The 26,513-nt window shown below is 38.2% G+C and overlaps 1 protein-coding gene across 2 annotated transcripts in view; it reads right to left on the bottom strand.

Moving 5' to 3' along the window:
- Window positions 1–1,480: 1,480 nt before the first annotated feature.
- ROCK1 (Rho associated coiled-coil containing protein kinase 1) overlaps window positions 1,481–26,513 on the bottom strand; it is a 60,042-nt gene continuing 35,009 nt past the window's right edge. Inside the window, exons 20-34 of one of the 2 annotated variants that reach the window (XM_028737228.2) lie at window positions 26,070–26,254; window positions 25,262–25,331; window positions 23,519–23,613; window positions 22,642–22,807; window positions 21,990–22,083; window positions 20,524–20,612; window positions 19,535–19,723; window positions 18,896–19,061; window positions 15,712–15,782; window positions 14,709–14,797; window positions 14,122–14,200; window positions 13,750–14,011; window positions 12,591–12,795; window positions 7,573–7,629; window positions 1,481–4,555 (exon numbers count right to left, since the gene is read on the bottom strand). In XM_028737228.2, the coding sequence (XP_028593061.1) occupies window positions 4,552–4,555; window positions 7,573–7,629; window positions 12,591–12,795; window positions 13,750–14,011; window positions 14,122–14,200; window positions 14,709–14,797; window positions 15,712–15,782; window positions 18,896–19,061; window positions 19,535–19,723; window positions 20,524–20,612; window positions 21,990–22,083; window positions 22,642–22,807; window positions 23,519–23,613; window positions 25,262–25,331; window positions 26,070–26,254 (1,821 nt within the window). In that variant the 3' untranslated portion in view covers window positions 1,481–4,551. The remainder of the gene's footprint in view (window positions 4,556–7,572; window positions 7,630–12,590; window positions 12,796–13,749; window positions 14,012–14,121; window positions 14,201–14,708; window positions 14,798–15,711; window positions 15,783–18,895; window positions 19,062–19,534; window positions 19,724–20,523; window positions 20,613–21,989; window positions 22,084–22,641; window positions 22,808–23,518; window positions 23,614–25,261; window positions 25,332–26,069; window positions 26,255–26,513) is intronic. The other variant, XM_028737229.2, reaches the window with a different exon arrangement.

Below are 26,513 nucleotides of genomic sequence, written 5' to 3'. Positions count from 1 at the left end.
CAGCCAGAAGTGGAAATATTTTTACACTAAGCTCCCTCATTACCAAGGCTCCTGAATTCTAGGTTGATTTAAGGGCATCCTTAAGAGCTGTATATATTCACAGCTTTGATGAAAAAGCATTGTCTCTGAGGCACTGTGGGTGCTTGATCTGTGATTTAATATTCCTCCAATTTGTAGACTACTCTTCAGGTCCATCTGATTCCAGTTCCAACAGTACACAGAATGCAATACATAACTGTTATTCTTTTTAAGCCCAATTAATAGAGCAGCTTGAGAACAATTACTCCAGAGCAATCATTAATGTACTCCCAGTGCCTAATGGAAATGTTTTGTCGGCAGAAACTCATTGTCTAAACTTTCAGAGTTGAGGAGCCGCATCAAAGAAAGCACAACCCAAATGTGCCATTCAAAATGGAGAGTCTGGTCCAATTTGTCAGCCCTATGAGAACATAAGGCCATGTAACCCAACCACTCCTTCAGTGGCTACTCGGTTTAGAGCAGGCTTTGGGCTGCAGCCTCCTCCTCATTGCTGCTCTAGGGCTTGGGCCCCTTTTGCCTTTGTGTGGCTTGACAGAGAGCAACTTACACTTGGGACAACTCAGGCACCACTCTCTTTACTTCCCTTGCCATTAGGGACTTGAACCATGCCAATAACTGGCTGGGCTTGAATTCCCATCAGATCGGAACGTAAGGGAAAGCTTCCTAGGGACCTGCCTCATCGTAAACAGTCAACGTCCAGATTTGCCTCCCACAGAGAAGAATCCAAATCCTTTACAGCAGGGGAAAGTCGACATGGTATCCTCCTAGATATTGGTAGAATGCAACTTCCAACCCCAACCAGCATAGCCAATGGTCAGTGAAGATCAGAACTGTAGTCCAACATCTAGAGGGCATCACATTGGCCTGCTCTACAGTGTCAAATTATTTGCATGCCACATATTGGAAGAGGGATTCTAGTCTATTGGCAGTAACCCCAGTGCTTTCTTTCTAAAAAAAAAAAAAAAAAGTTTAGGGGTACTCTCATTTGAAAATCACCATTTTATAGTTCAAATCGGGGAAAACACAGTAAATGGACAAAAGTACAAAGATTCACAAAATGTTTAGGGGTATGCATACCCCCATGTACCCCCCAGAAAAAAAGCACTGAGTAATCCTGTGACCACCTCATGCACCTGGCTGTGAGTAGGTAGCACAGTAAGTCTTGGAGTCACTGAACTGCCAGCTTTAAATCTTCCAACAGCCTTCTCTCAATATAAGAATTTCCTCTAGTCCATCTCTTCCTTCTGTCTCTTAGGCCCAATGAATATTTATCAATAGGTGATTTTTCCAATTGTTCTCTTAATTCCATACTTTCTTTTCCCCTACAAAATTTATATTCTAAGAATTACCGTATACGTAGCAGATGTTTATTGTTCTGATTATTGAGAACACACTTCATTCAGAATAGTAACCATAGCATTCTAAAGAAATGATAATGAACTTGTGTGACATTTTACAGACTCATTGGTTTATTGCAGCATAATGTTTTACAGGCAACAGCTACTCCAAATGATTCATGAAGTGGACTGATAAGGTAGAAGATATATACATATGGGTTGAGGAACACCAGAGAACAAAACAGCACAGTGACAACAAACAATACTGAGAAAATATATCAGATCTTGATACAATACATAACTTAAATGGGAACATTAACTCACAATATAATGACATTGCGTGGTGGAGAGACCTGATACCAAATTCAGAACTGGGCAGGAATCAATATTTTAACAGGTTCACCTACACACCATAGGAATTGATTCCTGAATGTAACAATATGCCCTGGAGATGAAACCAATTGGGCACCCTCAATTTGGGGCTTAGGCATAATTCTCCAGAATGTAACAGGTGAACACTCATGAAATGTCACCACATAGCTTTCAGCAAGGATCAGTATTGTTCTGCATCAATACCCTTCTCCCTCTCCTATCAAATTCTATGTTAGTTCTGTTGCTATTAAGCTACCATATGTATATATGGTTGTGAGTACTCTCTTATCCTCCCTCCTAGGCACCCCTCATCCCCTCTACCAAAATTTTTAATCTGGCAAAAAGGCTGTAAATTGCACATTTACAGGTAATGCTTATACCCATCTGTAAATAAACATTTAATTTCTATCCATCTTCATGGAAACAGTGTACAATTATACAACTTTAATCAAGAAAACAGAATAAAAAACCCGCACCTTTTGAACCAGGGGAAGCAAGCACCAAAATCACTATCTGCCCAAATCACTTGCTGGCCTTTCTCCATTTCCCTCTCCTTAAGGTGGGTTCATCCTTTCTTCACTTTGGCCATATCAGCCCCCACTTATTTCCAGTGTTGCTTCCCTGTTCAGTTTAAAGAACTTACAGTGGTCAACCTCTCTGCTCCACCTCTTCTTGCATGTTCCCTCTCACATCAATTCTTACTCCGTGGCTGTCACAAGCTCATCTATTGCCTTCTCTCCTTTGTCTCTCCCTCCCAGTTGCTGCTTTTGGCAGCTTATGCCATGCTGCCCTCCATTCCGTCTTTCCTTTTCCTTCCTCAAACCATTTTTCTCTCCTTCCTCAAGGCCCGATTTAAGAAAATCTGTTCCTGAACAATTCTGACCTTCCTCATGGTCTCCCCTGCTACAACCCAACTCTTATTTTGTTGTCAGTCTTCTCTGGCCATCCCCATCTCATCATCTAATTAAGAGTCCATGCTACTTCTGTTTAGGGATAGTACAGTATCACTGACTTCCAAAGAGTGCAGAATAAGCTTGACAGGTTTTTACTACTAATCATGACTTAATTATAAATTAAAATATATGTAAATATTCTCTTTTAAGAGCTGTGTACCTGGTATAATTTCCTTTTGATGAAAGTCATTATGTGCTTACTAAATGGGATTTAACAATTCACATATCAAAATAAATTCTTCAAAGTCCTATGAATTTTTTTTCTACTTTACCCTGTATTAAAATGTAGTATGACATTATAAAAATGTAATTAAAAAAATTTATCAAGTTTGTATCAGATTTAAATATGTTGACAGTTATCTGTTTGTAAAGCATCATAATTTCCCAAACTTCCTAAGAAGTGTATTCTGGAGAAAAATACCACAGTCATTTTCAAAATAGTTCTTCCATAAATTAGTTTTATTTTGTATTAAATGAGCACGAGTCATTACCATAGTAATAACAGATATGCTTATTACATATCTATTAGTGTGGCTTTCAATACCACTTTAAACATGCAAATCGTCATGTAGACGAATCAGTTTTCCAGTGCTTCTTATTTAATACACAACTGCAAAGCTGTTATAAGTTACTGAAGAGGTATTTGGTTAAAAAATAAAATAAGCCATACTGTTCATACCACAATAATATTCCTGCTACAAAGCAAGAGCTTAAAATGTACTCAATTCCTGTATTATCTGGAATTTTAAAGTGTTCTAGGTGTTTCAAATTCGTGGTACAAGCATTTGTTACTTTTTGTATTTATGATTAAAATCTCTCTTGGTAACAGGCAATTTCATTTAAAATTGTACACATGAAAATGGAACTAGCTTCTACAATACTTTGATCAATAAAACCACTGACACATAATAGGTATTTGAGATTTCTACACTTATTTGACATGGCAGTAAAACAGATTAAGGCACTAAAAGGGCAACATCCATTAAAAGTGTTCTAACAATAATTTACATTTCAAACAGTGCATACATTTTGTGGGGTGTGTGTATTTGCTATAATTAGCACTTCAAATTGTTAATGCAATATGTTATACAAATTATAGAAAAAAAATATGTACCAAAATATGCTTCCAAACTTGGTTGTTTTAACTTAGTTTCTAATGCCTCTAGAAGTAAAATTCTGTATGGCTTGGCAACAATGCATAGATTACATGCAATTACTCATTTTCTCCCCCTTTACAAATATGCAGAATAAGTATTTTGTAAAGCAAAATATTTAACACCTTGAGCTGTCATGATGAATTATTAGCATTAACAACAATGCAGAAAAGGCACAAGTGATTATATTTGTTTTCAAGCAAATTTTGCTGTTTTCTGCACAACTTCCGAGTCTTCAAAGAAAATTCAGTCCTTCTCAGTTTGAGATACCTTCTTTCTATACTCATATTTGTGTGCTTATCTTGATATAAATATCCTTCCCACAGGGTAAATAGTCCTCTTATTCTCATTGATACAAGAAAAGCTCACTGCATTCCATCATGATCAGCTGGCGGTTTTATTTTTTAGAAATCCAAAAAGGCAGCAGTTTAAACTTATTTCTAGCTAAGCTTTATTTGCTTTTACTTGCATTACATAGTAATAATTAATCTAATCTACCTTAAGGCAAACCCGCAATAAGACACCCTCAGCGTGCTTTTTGTGCCAAAGCAAGGAGGAGAGAGTAATAGCAGTCTTAGCCCTGAAGCCTGTGATAATTGCATTGTAACAAACAACCAGTCTGCACTGCCCTGTATGGTGGAAAAAAGCACAGCTTTCTCAGACTCAGCCAGATTCCATGGAGTGCGGCATATATTGTTAACTGGAAAGAAAAAAAGAAAAAGACACCATTAGAATTGCCTCATTTTTCATTATGTCGTTTAGTTTAACAGGTCAACAATATTTAAAATATTGTTCAGGAGTTAATGTACCAGAGGCATGTTAGAGCAGTGTTACATTTGATATTCTGCATACAATGGAATATTAGTGGAGATTATCCTATGTACATACTGAACATTCTGGGGTGTGTGTGTTTGTTTGTTTGTTTTTACTGTGTGCATTTGTGTTGAGAAGCTGCAACTGGCAGCAGATTCCCACGGTATGATGGTAAAAATGTAAACTTTGCTATCAATTGCAAACCACCCACAGGTCCCACTATCCACCCACTTGCTATGTGAAAATTCACTTATCTGAATGTAAAGAATTATGCCCAAACCTCACTATACACTCCGTAAATTCAGATATTCAAATATAATTAATATTTCTGGTAATACCACAGCATAAATGAAATAATACAGAATCCTGAATATGTTTATATATGCTTTATTCATTGATACAACTCTCAGAGCTGTGCCTGATCTAGGATCAAAGTTTGTTTTAGGATTTTTAAAAAATAATATTTCTATGCTGCTTCAAAATGAAAAGCTACCAAAATGGTGTACAGTAAGATAAAATAGAACATATGGTTGTTGTTGTTTAGTCGTTTAGTCGTGTCCGACTCTTCGTGACCCCATGGACCAGAGCACGCCAGGCATACCAACATATGGTATTGGTAAACTAAAAGCAATTTAAACCATTTCTACAATTATACAATCAATATTCCATAAACTGACTGGGTCACACTTCAAGGAAAGCCTTGTTAAATCAAAATATATGAATAGATATCAAGGTGGTAGGTGCTTGTCTAATTTCTGTTTGTAACTCATTACAGAGGGCTAGAGCTGCAACACCAAAAGCCCAGTTCTTGGTACACACTATGCACATTTCTGGGGCATGCAGTATTCTCAGGAGTGCTCCATTTCAGGAACCCAGTTACCAGGCAGGGATATATAGGGCAAGGCAGTCCCTTAAGTAACCTGGTCCCACGCTGTTTAGGGCTTTAAATACTAAAAGCAAAACCTTGGAACTTCAGTTTGTAGGATCCTGGCAGCCAGTGCATCTCCCTCAGCATATATGTTCTATTGTGTTAGTGGCGTGCCCCAGTCAACAACCTAGTCGCTGCATTCACTAGTTGCAGCTTCCAGACTAAGCCCAAGAGAAACATCAGAGCACATTCCAATAATCTGAGATTACCAGTGCCAAGATCACAGCTGCCAAGCTATCTAGGTCTGGAAACAGGTGCATCTGTCTTACCATTGAAGCCACCTGTGCCTCAAGTAACACAGAAAGATCCAGGAGTACCCCCAAACTACATACCTGTTCCTTCAGAAGTGTAATCCCATCCAGAAAAGGAAACCCAGACACAGAAACCACTCTCACACATTATTACTGGCCCTCATCCAGTCCCCCACTGCACCCAAGCAGCGGTCCAGAGCCTCTACAGTCACTCCTGATTCAGATGTTACAGAAAAAGAGACACTTCACTCCAAATCTCCTGATGACCACAGCAGCTTCATAGATGTTAATCCACCAGAAACAAAGCTGATGGGAGAGAGGGAAAGATCTTGGAAAACAGAGGCTAATAGGAAAGGGCAATAAGAAGGGGGAAAACACAGACACTAGCCTGAGAAGGATAAGCGGGAGCAACAACAAACCGTACTGAACTCAAGGAAGGCAGGAAACAAACGAGTATAGAATCACGGCAGCAAAAGCCTATTTCCAAAGCTTTTGTTCCTGCCTTGACCAGAAGCCATAACCCAGCTAGCAGAAGGCAAGTAACAATACTTCTAATTTTGCTGGTTGTTGGCATCTGTCTTGTCAGGAGACAATGGAGGAGTGCACCTTTGGGGTTGAAGCCAAACCGTTGGAAGAGTTACAGTGCCTGCTTACTTATCATTTCTAATCCTTACAACAGCCCTGCAATAAGACTCAAGAGTATCTTGCTTCAGGCCACCTAGTGAATTCATGGAAGATCCACAGAACCATAGAATTGTAGAGTTGGAAGGGACCACAAGGGCCATATAGTCCAAACCCTGCAATGCAGGAATTTTTTGCCCAATGTGGGGCTCTGAGATTAAGAGTCTCATCCTCTACCAACTGAATTACCTCTGTTGCTACTGGGATAAGATCTGAATTGGGGATGGCCTGATTTGTAGAGCAGTAGTTATAATGCAAACTTACTTAACGTCAAGAATGTGAAATAAATGTCAAGGACATCTATGGTTATAAAATATTGGATCCAACAAGTGACATGAGGATGCAAAATTGGTAAAGATGCACAAGTCTAGTACTTGGATGGGAGAATGCTTAGGAACCCCATATAAGTTGCTCTGGCCTTCCTTAAGAAAAGCAGGCTAAATTAGACTAACAAATAATAAAGAAAGATGTAGCAGAATATACTTTTTATTGTTCTCTCTAGGAAATATATTAGGGCAGTAAAATTAAAAGAAATCTTGTGAAACTGCCATCAAATGAGAATATTTTCACCAATCCCTTGTTTTGAAGATTTTTTGTTACCTAGGAAATGAATATATTTAGCACTGTCCAAAGTTAACACAGACTTTTCTCAAATTAGGCTGTTGTGGATAATAAAGTGTACACCTTCACCATCAGAATAGAGAAATGTTAGAGAGCACATGAGGGAAATGTACTTATTCCAAGAATGGATTCCACCACCATCGCATATTCTACACAACATAATTGTGTTATGAGGATATGCATACTGTTTTGTTACCAACAGTATCAAGACCAGGAAGCATAGAGCTGACAAAGAATCCGAGCAAATGATATCCAAGATCAAAGAAAGAAAGCCACGGGCATCTCCAAGATGACAATCTGAGAAATAATATAGTTTTCTCATTCTAAGAAAGCTCCTTCTTCATTACTAGAAGAAAGCAATTCTGCTTTCTTACTACTGTCACATGACAAGTAGCAGTGGGTTCAAAAGCAAAGGCTACTCACCAGTAACTTGAGTTTTCTGAATGGGTAATGTCCCCCACAGATCCATACTCCTTTGACCTATTGAAATTTAGAAATGAACATTTCACGACTATTTCGATGCGCTGAGGGCTCACTGTGCACTCTATACGAAAAATGGTGCTCTAGGAGAAGTGATCTGAATGCTAATAGCAAATAAAAGGGAAGACCTAGACCAAAGTTTCTAATAAAACAGTGGAAAGAAAGAGGGGGGGAATGAATTGCTTTAACAAGAAGAAAATTCCCCTTTTTTCTACTTAAATGGAAATTTTATGCCTCTCAATTAAGGATTAAAGAGACTCTAATTTCTAAATGTTCAGGACCCAAGCAATGAAATTCACAGATGAAGGCTCAAAAAGTATAGCCAAATTACTTTGCAATAAAAGAAAATCTTTAAAAGAACTGGCATTTCAAAAACTATAGATTTTGGTTGTTTTTGAAGAAAGAGATATTATTTTCTGTCTGAGTCAACTGTTCACTGCATAACTTCTATTTAAATATATGCATTTCTGATAAATGATATACAGTGTATCTTTTCTTACTGTTAACATATTTAGTATTTATAAACAAATTATAACATCATGCTAAATAAATGAAATAAGGAATGAAATATCCATCAGAAAATAAAAATCACTGACAAGGAAATAAACAGATATTAAAATAGCTCCAGGAGGAATGAAATTAATTTTACAAAACTAAAATGTATTAACTAGCTCTAAACATGTATTTATTTCTTCCCCTGCTCTCAAAATGCTCAAGATAGCCTAAACTTCAGGCAGCCATAACAAAATTGTACAACCAGAAGCATCATAACACAACGCTAATAAAATAAACCCCATCCACAGCCTAGTATATTCTGGGATGTTCAATAGGAGCAACCAGCAAGAAAAATGTTTTAGAGGTCTTATTTTTAAAATTAATATTCAGCCTCATATTTCCATCCAGTATTTGTGTATCTTAGTCCCAAGTTCCAAAAAATATGCATTTAAATCTATCTTGCTGACTTCAGCAATACTGAAGCGCTCATGGAGCAAGATCAGAGCATTTCTGTTCAATTTCTTCTACTAGTGATTTTCTGAATGTTTCAAGTTGTCTGAATGGATGTTGATAAATACCAACCTAACCAAATGTGAAAATATGAAAATGGTCTCTAAACTTCAATTATATTTCTGCCCTTTCTGATAATTTCTACTACAGTTAAAGCTCGTTTAATAGCAATCAGTGTTAAGAGATGAAACAAGCAAGCTGAGCCTGTCACTAGGGTCAGTGCCAGATGATTTCATGCTTGAAGAACCTTGTCCATGACTAGAAAGACTGTGAATCCCAGTGAAATAGGACAAGAAATGCTTATAAAGAAATGGTGAGGACAACACAAAGTTCTCTAGTTAAAATGAATCAACATTCTGAATTTCCTCCTAAGACAATGGTGGTAAGGGAGAAACAGCTATGAATATGAATTGACAAAGTGAAGCTATGTAGCTCTTTATTTGGCTAAATGTATATAAGACATATATGCACTCACAGGTACATATAGAAAGATGAAGATCAGTATTCAGGATACATAATGAAGAAAAGATGTAAAACTAGAATGAATGTGCAAAAATTATACAGAATGCCAGCATTGATCCTAGCACAACTTAGCATCTATGTTTATATCCTCCAGTGGTTGACTCAGCAGTATATTTAGCTGATATATTTTTGCTTCCAAATCACATCCTTATTGTTTTTTCTTTCCGAGAAATCAGAAAATGTATCTTCTATGATATATTTTGTATTGAAATAGAGCTGTATTTTTCATCATTAATGTAATCATATATAAATCATACATGCTCCCAGGCATGCCATCCACGTACGGGAGCTTAGCTAAAGAATACAAAACCTCTAGTACAATGTAGGGAAGCACAAATGAAGATGTATATAAGAAAGTGTCAGAAATGAGGGAGACAAATGAGTAGGGTGAACATATTTGGTCCTAGAAGAAAGATGGCTTGAAACATAAATGAAAAAGTTAACATTGAAACTCATAATTAAACTTAACTGAGATCATATGATTTCTATGGTTTAGGCGGCAAAACGAGCAGATGAGTTACAACAATCACAACTTACTGCCTGCATAAGGCACTCATGAAGCAAAGCTGCTGTAACACAAAGATAAAAGAGATGGAATGAGAGAGAGAATTCTTGGTTCCTACCTGAATGGCAGGTCTGAGAGTTTAGTGCCACCTTGTGGTCAAAGGGCATGAACAGCAACATCCTACTTGAAGACTTTAAATACCCAAGGGAGAAGGAACCATTGTTCTCACTTGAAAGGTATTTGTCCTTGGATGATCTAAAGTTTTCAAGGTGCCATTCCCTTTTAAAAATGTTCTTTTCAACTGCCATACTAGGTTTCCTTGTTCCTAAGGTTGGTCTTATGCTCTGCTGTGTACTCAGTTAGTGAGCTTTTTCTGGCGCAGTGGTTTGTTATTGTATAATTTGTGTGTGATTTTTTTTTTTTAAGCTTGCACATGAAGCAAACTGAAGCCTAAGGAGAAAACCATCTACTTCCTCTAAAGTTCAGTGTTCCCTGCCTTTGAGCAGTAGGGGGAGCCAAACCCACTGTAACATGTTCAGTCACTCAGAAGATGAGAAAAGCAGTACCTTTTAAGTCACATTAATTTAATTTAAGTACCTTTCTCCCCACCCCCCCACCCCCGTATGTGCCCATCCTCAAGTGATTTTCCCTGTTTTTCCATATTTGTTAATGGTTGCTTTCTGTCCTTTTGAGCCTGTTTTCATCATACGTACTAGCGATTTCCAGAAGCACACACTGTATCACCACAAGCCATATCCAACGAATTCATTCAAATAAATAGATTTACATCATTCATGTCCATTTATTTCAATGGATTTAACGAGTTAGTTGGATTCAATTCACTCTGTGCTTTCCATTTTTATGTGCTTCTTTTCTACATACATACTGTTGTGTGTTACTGGGCTAAAGGGTATAGGTAGCAAAGCAGCAGAACAATAGACACATTTAACATAGCCACACCCTTACATGTCTGATCAGCAGGCCCGTACTTGGTGCTGGCAGAAAACCACATGGTGATTCCCACTGGGGTAGAGGCAGTGCTGCCTAGAAAAATTACTCTCCCACGAAGCTGAAACTTTTGCAGGCAGGAGCAGTGACAACATACACAGCAGATGCAAATTCTCCCCCACCCTCTCCAAGGCTGGCAGAACCATAAAAAGGAGAAAGTAGCAGAGCATAATCTGGGATAATTTTGAGATGACGGTGGATCCCAGCTATGCCATCTGCCTGAACTGCAAAAACAAAAAGCTGAGTGGGGGCAAGTTTCAAGGGCATTACAGCAGACAGCTCCAGTTCCTCTTGCTGGAAGAAGATACACAATAGCGGCTTAGGAGGCAACAATGGAGGGCTTGGAGTGGGGAAAATACAGCATCCCAGCATACTGGGCAGGCACACAAGTAAACAAAGCATTTTGCTTACAGCTATGAGCACTGAAGTAGTGTCACTGAAGTAGTGCCCACAAACAAAACAACAGGGAGGAAAGGAAATCCCCTGTAGTCCCTTACCCCCCACTCCAAAATCAACTCTAAAGGATTGATAAATACACCCCCTGGGTGTCCACCACAGTAGGGAAGACTAATGTGATCGCTTTCTTACACCACCTCAAAAATGTAATGATTCCTCCTGTAGGAAAACCACTGCAGTTATCCTCACAAGAGTTTGCAGGATTGTTTCTGCCAAAGGATTTTAGGCATGCACACCTAAATTCTGCCCAATTTAGAGCTCTTTTCTGAGTTCTCAATAGCAAATGGGAGAGGTGATGAAGCCTTTTTTTCTGACGCAGACTTGGAACTGACACAAATTGGGCACCCTCCAAAGTACTTTGGACTTAGGTGGATGTTTTTTGAAGTGCTGAATCAGGGTCTGAACAAATCCTCTGGTCAGTGCACATCCCCAATATGATCCCCATTTAAATGTGTTGCCTTCTTCAGTGTAATACCATTTTAAGAATGTACCTATGGTTTTAAAAATCTACATAAAATATTTTTTTGCCATAAAAAAGAGTAAAATATTAAAGACTGGAAAGCACTTTCACACAAAGGGCTAAATAAATGGCTTGTGCATGCTAGAAATAAAACACAGTGTATTAAGGATTACATGGAGGAATATTTACCAACATCAATGATATGACTTATTATCCGGATACTTTGCTGAGAACTTTGACCAGGATGTGGAATAATGCAGCAAAGAGGGGCACAGAGTTATACAATACTGAAGATCAAACTTCCATTAGTAACCAAATACAAGGCAAAATATAAGGCAACAATAAAGCAAAAACCTGGTGAAACAAGTAGCAATGCATTTTAAGGGTACTACTAACATGTGCATTCCTCTTTTTAAGAGAAGTTTGTGTAAAAATGAACATCACCATAGGTACATGAAGAATTCCAGTTGATTATACTGAAAAATAGATGTTTATATAAGACTCTGAACCTCCCCAACCTCCACCAGTTCCTTTGTTGATATGACAGCAAGTTACAATCAGCTAGAAAGGCATAGATGGAAGGGTAAGGTGATTTGTTATGTCTATTTTAAAGACTTAAAATTGTTCTAGTGCGTTGAATTTTTTATATTAATAATATTTACAAATATAAAAATTATATGTATGTTATGTTCACAAACTGAATGTTTATTTTAAAAATTAAATCCCATTGTAGAACAATTTGCTCAAAATGCATTAGGATTTTCAAATGACTTCAATAAATCATTTTACATTGATATGAATTCCTGCTGCTTGTTAAATGAAAATAAAGTAAGATTTGCTGCATTTAAAAAGACAGTATCTCCAGTTAGTAAATGCCCTTAACTAGGAACCAGATTTAATCAGATTTGTAAGAGGCGAATCTAGTCAACACAGTAACCTTTGGATAGGTCAGACCCTCCTTCTTAAAAAAAAATAAAATTTAAATTTAGTCCATTCACATCTCACCTAGCTTTTCCAGACGCATTCTTAACTTTTCTGAATGACTGATTTGCTGAGGACCTTGTGGAAAGAGTTCTGGGGGAAGCACGAACAAAACTGGATGGTGGTGTCTTGGGGATCTTCTTTACTAAATGAGAAACCCATTTCTTTTGATCTTCTTGACAGGGGGCTAACAACAACATATCTCTTGCTGAAGTTACATCATAACTCACTATTGATGAGAAAAAAAGAATACTGTTAAATAAAACCAAAATATAATAAAATAAACATTATCACCCCTGGTTGGCTAATGAAAGTATTGAACAAACGCCTCTCATTCACTGGAGGTTTTTAATAAGAGATTGGGTAGTGATTTGTCATGGATGCTTTAGTTGATATTCCTGCATTGCAGGGGGTTGGACTAGATGACCCTCAGGGTTCGTTCCAACTCTACAATTATATGATTTTAAAATAATGTATTATGGTTGGTAGCACTTAGGTACATACTTTACAGCAAAGAAATTCAGATCATTCAAAATTAAAACTGCATTACTTAGTTGCTTAGGGACGCGGGTGGCGCTGTGTTCTAAACCACAGAGCCTAGGGCTTGCCGATCAGAAGGTTGGAGGTTCGAATCCCTGCAACAGGGTGAGCTCCCGTTGCTCAGTCCCTGCTCCTGCCAACCTAGCAGTTCGAAAGCACATCAAAGTACAAGTGGGTAAATAGGTACCGCTCTGGCGGGAAGGTAAACGGTGTTTCCGTGTTGCTCTGGTTCGCCAGAAGCGGCTTAGTCATGCTGGTCACATGACCCGAGAGTCACCAGCGACTGGACTTAACAGTCAGGGGTCCCTTTACCTTTACTTAGTTGCTTAATTGGTTAATCAATTTAAAACAGATTACTGATTTAAAAGTTACACAATCACTCAGCATATTTCAATATATTTTCAAATTACTTTTAAAAAACTATATGTACAAGCACTTGGATGTCCTCAAAATCAGCTGTGGGGGTTTGGGGGACCCTCCAGAACAGATTTGAGGGTGGGGGCAGAAGAAGAGGAGAAAAAATGGAAGTCCCATTCAGCCAGTGGAATTACACATGAAGAGCACCAGATACAACCCATAATCTAATCAACCTAGTTTGGATTGCCCCTGGGATAGAACTGCACTGAATTCAAATATACCTTACCTTTACATGGTGCAATTAATTCTTCCTTTTTATCCAAGTGATCTCTATGGCACTTAACATGGCATCGCCTACATTCTACTGCAGGTGGTGGCTTAAATACATGCCAGAGGGGCTTGGCACAAGCCTCACAGTTGGCTGGAAAGTGGTATAATGTTGGGATGAATTCATGACCTTTATGATTCAGAAAGGTTGTCTTCTCTGGTGGCTGAACTGGTTCTGCTTCCAAATCTTTTCGGCACTCGCCCTCATTGGCATATAGAATCTGAGCAAAACAAGAAAGGCATAGAGTAGTATTTCATACATTTTTCTTCAAAGTTGACAAAGTTTTTTAAAGAAACTATGTTCAAATCAAAATATGACAGTTGCTGTTACCTGAAATATTTTAGGAATTTCCTCAGTTTCTGCTCTATAGACATCTCCCTGTGTTACTGGTCGCACATGGAACAATTTTCTGAAATCAAATAAACATTGCACTGTTTTAATAATTATATCACAACTAAGCAGATATTAGATCAAAATTAATTTCCCTACTGTTTAACATCAATATCCATTTTGCTACAAGTACATAACGTTACTGACTTTCCTACAAAATAAAGAATTATTGAGAAGTGTGCGTATATGTAACAGAGTATGTGTAACAGGAAGATGCAGCTGAATCAGGGATCATAGAAGTGTATCCAGTGGTGTTAATGGGCGTTCATCTGATGTTCACACATGCATATTTACTGCAGGAAAATCTGGTGTGACATGTGAACATATAAAAGTTGTAGAAATGATGGAGCCACTCTATTCACTAAAGGATTCAACATGCTCAAGTGAACCATTCTTCTGAATAGTTGAGCCTATCCAGTCTGACAAAAACTAAAATGTATCTCTGTATCTAAAGACCCATAAAAATTAAACCTTTTAAATTAGAAAATTCCCTTCTGTTATCTCAAACTGATATTAGAAATACGTACTCTATATCTAATACCATGGATGGATTAGAATGTTCTCTGTCCTGTTCGTCGTTATAGAACAAAATCTTTCTGCTGCTGACCACAACATACTGAGAAAGAGGGAAAGGAAAAAGACTGTTAATACATAAAAGGCAATTCTATCCACCTCCTCATTTATCTGGATAAAAAGAGAGGCTTTTTCAAAATCATAGCTTGACTTCTGATCCTAAGCTGGCGCAAAGGATAAGTTGCCATATCTCACTCAAACTCAGATAACTATGAACACAAGGAAGCGAAGGATGGAAGATAGGGAGCATGGAGTGCACAAGCCTGAAATTGGGGGTGACATGTGAACAACCCCAGAGACAACATTAGTTAATCACTAATAAAGGTAAAGGGTAAAGGGACCCCTGACCATTAGGTCCAGTCGTGACCGACTCTGGGGTTGCGGCGCTCATCTTGCTTTACTGACCGAGGGAGCCGGCGTACAGCTTCCGGGTCATGTGGCCAGCATGACTAAGCCGCTTCTGGCAAACCAGAGCAGCGCACGGAAATGCCGTTTACCTTCCCGCTGGAGCGGTACCTATTTATCTACTTGCACTTTGACATGCTTTCAAACTGCTAGGTTGGCAGGAGCAGGGACCAAACAACGGGAGCCCACCCTGTCGCGGGGATTCGAACCGCCAACCTTCTGATCAGCAAGTCCTAGGCTCTGTGGTTTAACCCACAGTGCCATTAGGATAAAAACCAATGATGCATATATACTGATTTTTACTCAGTTTAAATTGTATTCAAAAATATGCAGATAGAAGAAATGATAACTAGATGGCCTGGGTTGTTGTTGGTTTTTTTGTGTGTTTTTTTTTTGTACAGCATAAATGGTTTTACATAACCAATTATTTTTCAGCATGTGTATGTGTTTTAGTACGCATCAAACGTTTTCTACCCATGCGTTAGATGCAAGCTGTATAATTTAATATCTGATTTGGCTTATGCTTCAAAAGAAAATAGAATTCTTATATACCTGCTTCTTCCATCCATGACGTTTTATATTTCCTTTGTTTGGTATTGAAAGCCAGCCCTCCATTCTTGACTCTATTGGGGGACATATTAGGCAACACTTTAATAACAGAGAACTATAAGAAAATAAATTTCATGCAGCCATTAGCAATTACCAAATAGACTGCTGAAGCAGGAATAAAAGCCACAGCTAAATAAAAAACAGGATTGAAGCATTTTTCATGCTTAGTCACAAATTCATTTTCCATGGCAATAAACCTATTGCAGGATAAGCAGCAAAAGGGTTTACAAGGGTAACATCAAATACTGTTTCAATGGCAAAGTTTTGAAACAGCCAGACCAGACTTTGGTCTGAAAATGGTGGTATAGCATGAATCATAGTATTATTAAAAATTTTAACATAAATATAATGTAACACTAGGAAAGGGAAGATGAAATACTAAGCATAAAGGTATAGTAACTGAAAGCCACAGTTCACAATAAACAAAAAAAGCAGGAGAGCAAACACAAAGTACCCACTTGTCCCATTACTCACAGAAGGTAAGAATAGAAGAGAAATAAATAAGGAATGCAGGAAGAATCAGCTAGATATAAAGAATAAGAGAGAAGCAGTTTATTTAGTTTTCATACAAGATTCCTTGGTAAGATTCCTACATAATCATATAAAAGGCTAAATGTTCTCTAAATGCTTATAAAAAGGACAGATGTTTGTAATGCCGAATTTCATTACAAATAACTGCCAGCTGGTGATATTCTAACCTGGGGCAGGGAGAGAGAACCCTGCCACATGTATCCCAAATTCAGGGTACTGTTTCAGAACCAAGTGTTGACTGAAAAATCTTATTACCATTAAATTTATATTCCGCCCTTCATCCACAGATTATAGGGGGGTGGTTGACAACATAAAAACACAAAATACTAATCATCATCATCTTCACACAGGCAAACACATTTAAAAGTCCATAGATTTTTTAACAGCCAAAGCCCTGGTTAAAGAAGAATGTTTTCATCTGGCTCCTAGCAGTAAAACAATCATTTTTTACTGGATGCAAGTTTAATGACAGGGTACTGGGGCTGAGGTCCATGGCGTGCTCTGGTCCATGGGGTCACAAAGAGTCGGACATGACTAAACGACTAAACAACAACAACAACTGGGGCTGAGAGATAGTGACCTCTGATTACACAGTGAGTCTAGGCTAAAGTGGGACTTTTAAGCCCAGGTTGAGGTTCTTTACTTTCAGCTGTACTCCCCAATGAAACTCTCAACACATTATAAACAAAAAATGAACACAATCAGAATTAATTCTTAGTGTGCAGAGCCACTATCTGGAAAGATGCTTATACATCACGATAAGAAGACAGGAAGAGGTAGCAAGCCGCAGTTAGGAATGAAAGCTGCTGCTTTTCAATATGAAGTCCATTAAAGAACACCATACATAACACTATTCATAAATTCTGCTCACACATGAAACCAGCGCATGAGCAGGGCTGTGCCAAGTAGCCATGCCCCCAACATCATGTGCACCAACTAGCCCTGCCCTCTGGCATCTGCACATACAGCACAAATATCTGTGCAGATGTAGCCTTTGTGCACACAACTGACTTCCATGTGATCTGGAACCCCTCATAACTGAGGTTCAAGATTGTGCTGAATTCTTTGCACGTACAACTGTACACACAAAGGCCTTGTCACAACATATATTTTCACTGTATGCTCAGACACCAGGAGCCAGGAATACTCAGCATACACAAAGTCGGTGCATGTGGTAGACCTGCTTTGGTAGGTCACACCAAATGCCTCTGGGCGTGGTGGTGGGTGGGAAGCAGTGGCGGAGGAGGAGGAGGCAGGCAAAGGGGTGTACCGGCAACTTGGGTTTTTTCAAATAAAGCACTGCACATGTCTAACTTCTGAATAGGGCTAAAGAAGATAAACAATCTGGTGGAGGAGTCAGAAAAGATAGCTATAGTGTTCAGTCTCTAGGAATCCAATCCTAAATGCACTTCACTGGAGACTAGAGATATAGAATCTGGCCAGGTGGCGTGAATCACATGTAAATGAGCAGAATAACTGTTACATTTTAAAACTTGAACTGTTCACATTACAGATTTTGATGTGAAATTATAATCTATATATTGTTTTTCCTATCTTTCCTTACCTCCGGGTCCTATTATATAGGTTTTCCCATCTAATACTTTTTAAATAGAACTGTCAACCAAGTAAGAAATAATTAGGTAATTAATCCCTCGGCCATTCTGTCCACTATTAATTAAGATGTTTCATTTTTAATATTTATTTATTTTTTGTCTGTGAGTGAGCAGAAAGGACTTGCAATGTGACTTCACCTTCCTGTTCTCTACCCTGCAGCCCTCTGTACACCCTCAAAGTCTGCTCCAGAGAATTGGGAAATCCTCCAGAGCAGATTTTGGGGGCATGCAGGCCAAGAAGAGAAATGAAAATGAGTGGAAGTCTGCTATTGTGATGCAGACTTAATTTAATTAATTAATTAATTAAAACAATTAATCAGTTAAAAGACAGCTTAAAAGCATAAAATAATATAAACTGAAATGACCCCAATTAATTTTGTTATCAAGAATCAGAAAACAATTCAGTCTTGATGTGTCAGTTATTTTGATATACAGTAACTGTAAAAGGGGAGCTAAGAAACAGGTGCTTTACAATTGTCAGGGGCTTTATTCTTTGCAGTAGTTAGATCATACATATAAATATAATTAAGATTTTTAAAAAATCCATATCACAAAACATAGTATTAACAGACCTGTAGCTACTTTTTTTCCCCTACTGCAACAGTACATGTAGGGAAGTGGACTTGTTAATTATTTGTGCAATGAAATATAATTCACAGTAAAAATACTCTAACTAAACAATGATGGTAAATGCAGATATCACATCTACAGCTACTGTATAAAAAAATGACAACTTGCAAGCTGCATACTAAGGAATTATCTAAATGGGAATTCAAGCTTTTAAATTTTCTCTATACAGAAGTATGCAGAGAATTTTGCATTCTGCCTTTAAACCATATTATCCTCTATCTACAAAAGAAATGGAAAATAATAAAGCCAAAGGTTGTTGTTTTTAAAAAAAAGGTGATAGCTTATCTATATAGAGAAGAAAAGCCTGGTGAACAAGATGCATAAATAGTAAGCGAAACATCTATGCCTCTTACCTATAACATTCCCATCAGTGTCATCTGGCGGAAGGCTGGCAACACTAGTTGAGTCCATGCCTAGTTGTAAGTCATTAATTTTACTGCGCAGTTGTTCTATATCACTTTCCTTGCTATCCAACTGCATCTGAAGTTCGTTCTTATGTGCAGACTCTTCCGCAATTTGCTGTATTCAGTAGAAAATGTGGGGAATATTATTTGTATGAACTAATTTGTTAAGAACATGAGGTATTAAAATTCAAACTGAGCCAAACAAAATGTTCATTCTTTGCAGATCTATCATCACAACCTTGCAGAAACAAAATTATTTACTAGTATACAATATCATCACTGGCCAGTTTCAGTCTCTTAAATGAGAGATTTTCCAGTTTTTGGTCAGGTTTAACACCAGTTTTGGCACAGAAACTGCCTTGGTTGCTCTGTTAGATTAACTTTGTCCTGCTACTTCCTCATGCATGACAGTAATCATTTGAAAACTCTTTAGTTGAACAATGTACTCCACAGTAGAGTTTAGACAGACAAGCAGAGTCCTGAACACCATTTCATTCTCATATATGTTAGCTTTTAAGCAGAAAACCATCAGTGAATGTATTTGACAGGACTATATAAAACCAAATGAAAAAAGGGGAAAGGTCTTACCGCTTGAATTTCATTAAGCTCCTTCTGGTATTTTATTACCATCTGATTAAATTTCTCTTTTTCTTGGTTAAGTTCCAATTGTAACTTCCGATTTTCCTTCTCTTTTTTCTTGTAGTCTTGCATGTTTACTTTCTTTCTATCTAGCTTAAAATCTTTGCGATTCATAATTTCAGCCAGTTTGTTGACAGCCTGTTATGTATCAAACAAATATGCACAAATTTGAATAGACATAAAAAATATAAGCACATATATGGTCCCCACCATCTTGGAATTATTCTAACCAATGATAACATTTGAGTCTTGCTCACAAATTAAACATTTTACAAAGCGTGATCAATTAGTGAAATAAATATATGGATCTCATATATTTCTATGGGTCTAAGCCATTTAACCCATTATTCTTCTCGAGCTATGTAGGGAAATACTACCATGGCATGACCCTATAAACATAAGCGGTTGCCTTATTCTGAACTAGCCCATTGGTCCATTTAGTCCAACATTGTCTACAGCACTTCCCAGCTCTGCAACCAGAAACCCTTTAACCAGTTCAGTCCTGCAGGAACCGAGAACTAAAGTCTATGCTTTACAACGCCACAAAGCAGCCAGCCTTGTGGTTTATTATGATGCCCAGAGAGATTTGCCTAAGCTCCATTTTGCATTTTCAAGATACAGAAAAGGATATAGCACTGAGGAACTCCGCTTCCGATTGCTACTTTTCATACTGGTTGTTAAAATGTTCATTTATTTGATACTTTATGTAATTGTCTTATTGTGATGATTGCTTATGATTTTTATATTTTGGACAAAGTTTAACCTTGATAACACATTTTGTAGGACCACAGCTAAGACGAATGGGGAAATGCTGTGGGTGTATAATCATAACTGAAACCTTTCATCCTTGTTTGTAGTGAAAACAGCAGAACATATGAAGGGCTAATAAAATCTTTCAGAATGTAGTTTAACACAGTATCAAAAGAAAAGACAAATACCTGTGTTTTAAGGGTTCTTTCAGTGTTCAAATTCTTTTCATACTGCATTTTTATGGTATTTATTTCTTCTTCTTTCTTCAATATATAATCTGTTGACAATATTAAGTATTAAGGTTAAGCAAGGCCTTTTATGACATTGAAATAACTGCACCTTACTTGGTTCCCTCCCCCATCAATCATTATTTAATTTTTATTAATGTAACCAAATGGTTATGCCAGTGCATAATCATTCTGGAATGATTCAATATTTGTACTCTTAGGATGATTTAGTCAGATACCACCCTATTTATTTGTTTTATGAGAAGCTTTATATCCCACCTTTCCACTATGGTGAGTCACATAAAAACAAAGCAATCAATCCAAAAAACAAATTTCAATTACAAAAAGGCAGAACACAATCAAATTATGGATTGGTATGGTACCTAAATGAAATTAGAAGAAACTATTCTAGATATTAGATAAAAACTAAGACCTCAGAAAATTACCATCTAGGGTGGTAATTGAGAAATTTAAGTACTGTATACTTTTTTCATAACTCATTATCTTTTTAATAGAAACAATTTAGATCAGGGGTGGGTAACCTGTACCCTCCTGAATATGACCCATGCTGACAGGGGCTGATGAGAGTTTTAGTCCAGCAATATTTGGAGGGCAAAAGGTTAGCCACCCCTGATTTAAATGATACTGCCAATAATTATTCTTAAACATCTTCATTTATAATAAAGAGCATGGCTCCTCCATACCTCAAACTCTAACAGTTAGATTTCCAACTTTTAGCTCATGTTCACGCAGAACAGAGATTGTTAAACTGTACACTTTACTGCAGAGGACATACCAGGCCAGTTCTAGACTTGCCTACAGAAGAAGTCCACTAGCAAAAAGGGACACAAACAACAGAATACAGCCATCTTACAAAGGTCAGAAGCAACAGCTAACACCAGGGGTCGGCAACCTAAGGCCCATGGGCCACAAGCGGCCCACGGGGGTCGTTTAACCAGCTGCCCCCTGAACCGAGCCACCAGCTCAGCAAGTCCCCGCGCACTGCGCTAAACCGGCACAGCGTGGCACGGGGACTTGCTTCCGCAGCGCTGGAATCGCGTCTGCACAGATGAAGATGCCAAAAATCGCAGGCGCATTCTCATGCGTGCGCGCGATCCGGCCCACGGAGGGATCTCCACTGGAGTGAACCAACCCAGGTGAGGTAAACCTTGCCGACCCCTGGCTAACACCAAAGACCATCTTGGACAAAGGCAGGAAATAGACTGGAGTTGTGGACTTCAAGCCACTTACAGTACTTCCTCAACTTGGTGCATTTCCTGCCTTCAGACACCAGGAGCCCTTCTGTTTGTGGAAAGAGATGTTTGGACCTAACCCACTGAAAAAAGAACTGTTCTCCGTGTATAAAAGGCTTTGATATATTTCAAAATTAATCTTTTATGGCCATTGATATGGAAATTATCACATACCTTCCTCCAGTTTCTTAATCTTCTCATTTAGTTCAGAATTTTCTTTTGTTAGAAATGCCACATCCTTGGTTAATGTATTATTTGTTTCTTCAAGCTAAGCAATACAGGGGGAAGGCTTTGTTAAACCACTGACATCAATAAGCACATTTCAAATAAACACATTTGGGAGTCCCCCAAAATAGGGGGCGTCTTATACATGGGGGTGTCTTATAGATGGAAAAATATGGTACTTTTTTTGGCTGAGGAGCACTCCTGACAGCTCGGACACATATGTAAAGCATGGAATGGCTTTTCCTATAATTTCAAGGAAGGAACCAGTTTGCATGTGTAGCCCTTGCATGTGTATGCCTCAGCTCCCTTTACTGAAATCAGAAAGTTAGCCTTACCATGAAGTGCCCTTCTGTTCAGTGGGAAATGCCTCTCTCTGAGGCAAGGTCAAAACTTGAAAAGCACTACTGGCTGGCTGGAAGGGAGTTAAGCCTGTTATGTGTTCTCCATTCTCCACTACGGAAAACAGAACTTCCAGTGCACATCAGAGCAATACATACCTCTGGAATAATATTTTAAAGCAGTATAAAATAGAGGATTCAAAGAGGTTTTTGATACAAGATAGCAAGTTGTGTTGTAATGTGCTTATTGCACAGTAACTTACCCGGCTTACAATATTATCCTTGTCGGCAATTTCTTGTCTGTTTCGTGATGCGGCTTTCTTGCTCTCCTGAGTCAATTCAAAATACTGCTCCTCAAGGAGAGCTCGGGCCAACTGCTCAGATTCAGCTTTTGTTTCAGCCAGATCTAGCTGCGCAGCAAGAGTTTCTCTACAACAAAAAGTTAATATTTTTTCCAAAGTAGTAATGTGTAGTGTTTAAAGACTAAGACTGCAGAGAACCAGTCACTATCTCCCAGGCTAACCTATCTCATAGAGTTGTTGTGAAAACAAAATGGGGTGGAATTATATTTGCTACCTTGAGCTCCTTGATGGAAAGCTATGAAATAAATGTAGCATATAAATTATACATACTTTTTTCAAACAAAATATGAGCCATGTTGTCTTTTTAATAAAACACAATAAAACAAAAAGTCTGTTCCAGAGAACACAGGCGCTATTGCAGGGGAAAAGAGCAAGGTCTTCTTCTCAATGTCCCTCTGTATGTTACAATCATTAAATACTTGTATTTTTTTATATGCTTGCAGAACTAAAATTTGTGTCAACATATACTGTGTACACAGTATTCTAGAATATGCTGTTCTGCTCTGTCCTAACTTGGGAGCAAAAACAAATAAAAATGTACAGTTTTTACTCAAGTACAACTTTGTATACCTACACTTCCAGCATATGTAATTTCCTACTATTTTATGAAGATAACATTTTATTTCTAGGCAAAATTAAAAACACACAGTATGCATTCTCGTGAGAAACTTGAAGCAGAAACGTCTCCACAATTAGAGGGGCTGAGTACATGCTTCGCTTTCTAATTAAAATAAACAGGTGCTTAATAATAGAGTATGTGCTTCTAACATTTACTTACTTTTCATTTTGTAATTCCTGTATTTTTTTCTGAGTTTCTTTATTCTTCTCCTCAATTTCTTCTTTAAGTTCTTTAACCTGAGTTTTGTATAGAGTCTGCAAATTAAAAAATCAAATCCAAATCTATCATATTGTGCTCAATAATATGTCTAACCATTCAAACATTCTTTATTACAGGACACATTAAAAAATACTGGCACATCATTTTCTACTTACTGTATATTCTTCTATCATTCTGAACATTTATTAAACACTTTTCAGGTATTGTCAGGGATTTGGGCAAAGGAGGAGTGGTGGAAACCGCCTCCCCATCCTGTCCCTTCCAGGGAGGAAGAAGAGGAAGACACTGTAGATTTACAACTGTGGTTTGCAGGAGGTCACAGCTCAGGGACAAATTAGGGGGAAAGTTGGGAAATAATGGGAGAGGAGGAGCAGAAAGAGTCAGAGCAGCAGCTGGCTGACACATCACTAGAAAGCATTCCAGACCCACCGTCTCACAGAACCCACCAAGCCTTAAAAGTAGGAGAGCAAAGAGCTTGAAGACAGAGGGCACATAGTGGCCCCCATAGAGGAGATGATGAAGAAGAAAAATGAGGAAGTGGGACAGAAGGTGGGGGTGGAGATTCACTCGGAACAACACCATTATCCAAGAGGCTGGGTTCTATAGCCTCTCTCTGTAAAGTTTGAAATAAAAAAGGACTGTAAAAAACTTTTCCTTGTCTTCATCCTTCCCTAAGCAATCAGCTGGGAGTCACTGACAGCACCCTGACAGGTATAGGCAATATCTCAGAGAGGTTTAAAATATGATTAAACAAAGCAATAAAGCAAGCAACAGAGAACAAATCTATAAATTCCTATAAAATCATAACCTTCACCAGAAACTACAATGATATGCTCCAATGTGAATTAAGTCAGATGCATCACTGCACAGTCTAGTGCATGGAAGGCTTCCAGATGAAGGGGCAACAATCTGGTTCCTTCCTACCTGTAACATGGACTTTCATGGTTGTGTTGTCCATCCATATTTGAACATCAGAGATGAGCAATGTGTGGGTGAGGTGTTTCAGCATCAGGTGGGCAACTCACAGCTCCAGTCACTTGACAAGAATGCTGGGCTTCTGGCCTGGTCCTCCTGCTCTGGACATGCTGGCCCACTAGTGGGTTTTCCAATTCCTGGGGCTAGCATCCATTGTGATAGTTAGGGGTGGTAGGTTCTTTAGGGGAACCCCTGCTATCAGGTGCACTGGAGTTGCCGCACCACCGAAAGGGCCATTTGATATAGGCCACCAGGAGGATCTGACAATGTCTACAATTGGCTATGATGTCTTTGTATAGTAGGAGGGTCAGGAGTGGTGTCTGGCCCATGGTGTGATCCCTATAACTAATGCCATCATATTCAACAGCTGAGCTAACATCATTACATACGATATCCTTAGCAAAAGTCTGCAAATGACCACCCTGATTTTGATGGCTCCCAAGTGCTACATCCCAAGGGATGTAGTTGCTTTTTGTTGCATTGACTACGAAACCATGGCCCTTGAGGCTTGCTAGCACTATCTGCACATTGTCTTCCACTTCTGTCTGTTTTTCCTGTCCTTATCATTACCTCTTTACCCATTTTCCCTCCCCAGGCACAAACATTATATGAAGCTAATATAGAAAGTCACTACTATTGGGATTATACAATGTTACCATATCATCACTCAGAAAAATTGCTTGTGTAATGTACAAGTGGACAGCTTACAGAAAAGTACTGTTCAGCTTCTAGTTGATCTTGCAGTTCACGCATCTGGCCTTCATTCCCTCTGTACTGCCTTTGAGAGGAGAAAAATAATTAAGAACATTCTACATATTAACCAAAGGCCTGCTGGCAGCATATTAACTGGTAAATTTTAACCCACACAACCCTCTCTATCCCATCCCCACATTAGCTAGTCAATCAGCAGACTTCTGCTCCCCACCACCAAATTCAAAAAAACTCTCATTTTTGACATAACATTCAAATCCCTAATACACATTCAAATAAAAAACTTCTCAACTGAAGGAGTTTATACCATAAACTATCAGTCATCAAGTGCTGGTTAATCAAGTAACTAAACATCCAAGTTGTGCATGAAGTAGGAAATAAGCCTTTAGACAGCTTAAACTTCTGAAGGGGTTCGTCTTACTCCAAGGTTTTAATTTAAGGTTATACGTGCCCTCAAATGAATTTCAGCTGAAACTTCAAACTGGAACAAGTGCTTCGTTTTGATTAGTTTATTCGTAAGACAACTAGAAAATAAGCAGTGCACTTCTGCCTAAAAGACAAGAAACAAACCCTGTGGCATCTACTTTTATAGCATTAACCTGTACAGAATGTATTTTAATCAGACCCTATCACACAGAAAGAGCTCTGCATATGAGCATGAGGCTCCTGTGATCATATAAACAGATCTTACTAAACAAAGATATTCATGTACTGAAATGTATGCATATTTGAATACAGAAAAGCACTCAATAACATTTGTAACATTATGGGGTGAAGCAGCTGATTTTAAATTGAGTTTACTTACTTTGCCAGTTGAGCCAACTCAAATTCTGCTAATCTCTTCGCTTCCAACAACGTGTTGATCTCCTGTTTTAGCTGCTTCTCAGAACTTTTTAAGTTATCTGCCTCTATAGCATGAATCTTCAGGTCATTCTGTGCCATCACTCTCTTATTAATCTCATGCTCCAGCTGAAGTGTGATATTCTTAACCTAACCATACAATAAAATATTTTAGCCAATAGAAAAGGCTTTCTGGTTTCTTTAAAAGTAGTAATATTTCATAAATAAGTTAATGCCAGCATTTAAACTTTTTTTTTCTTTATACAGCAGCATTCAATGCAGTATCAAAAGCTGCTTTTGAAAGTGTGTTCAGGTTTGAAAGCAGTTTGCCATCACACACACAAGACTTGAACACTACACAAGCCTCTGCATGCACACACAAATACAGAATTTCTTTACAAAGCAGCCC

Source organism: Podarcis muralis, chromosome 8 (genome assembly GCF_964188315.1).
Source record: "Podarcis muralis chromosome 8, rPodMur119.hap1.1, whole genome shotgun sequence".
Taxonomy (NCBI): Eukaryota; Metazoa; Chordata; class Lepidosauria; order Squamata; family Lacertidae; genus Podarcis; species Podarcis muralis.
Note: the sequence above shows the minus strand (reverse complement) of the source record. Positions and strands in the feature narration are given on the sequence as shown.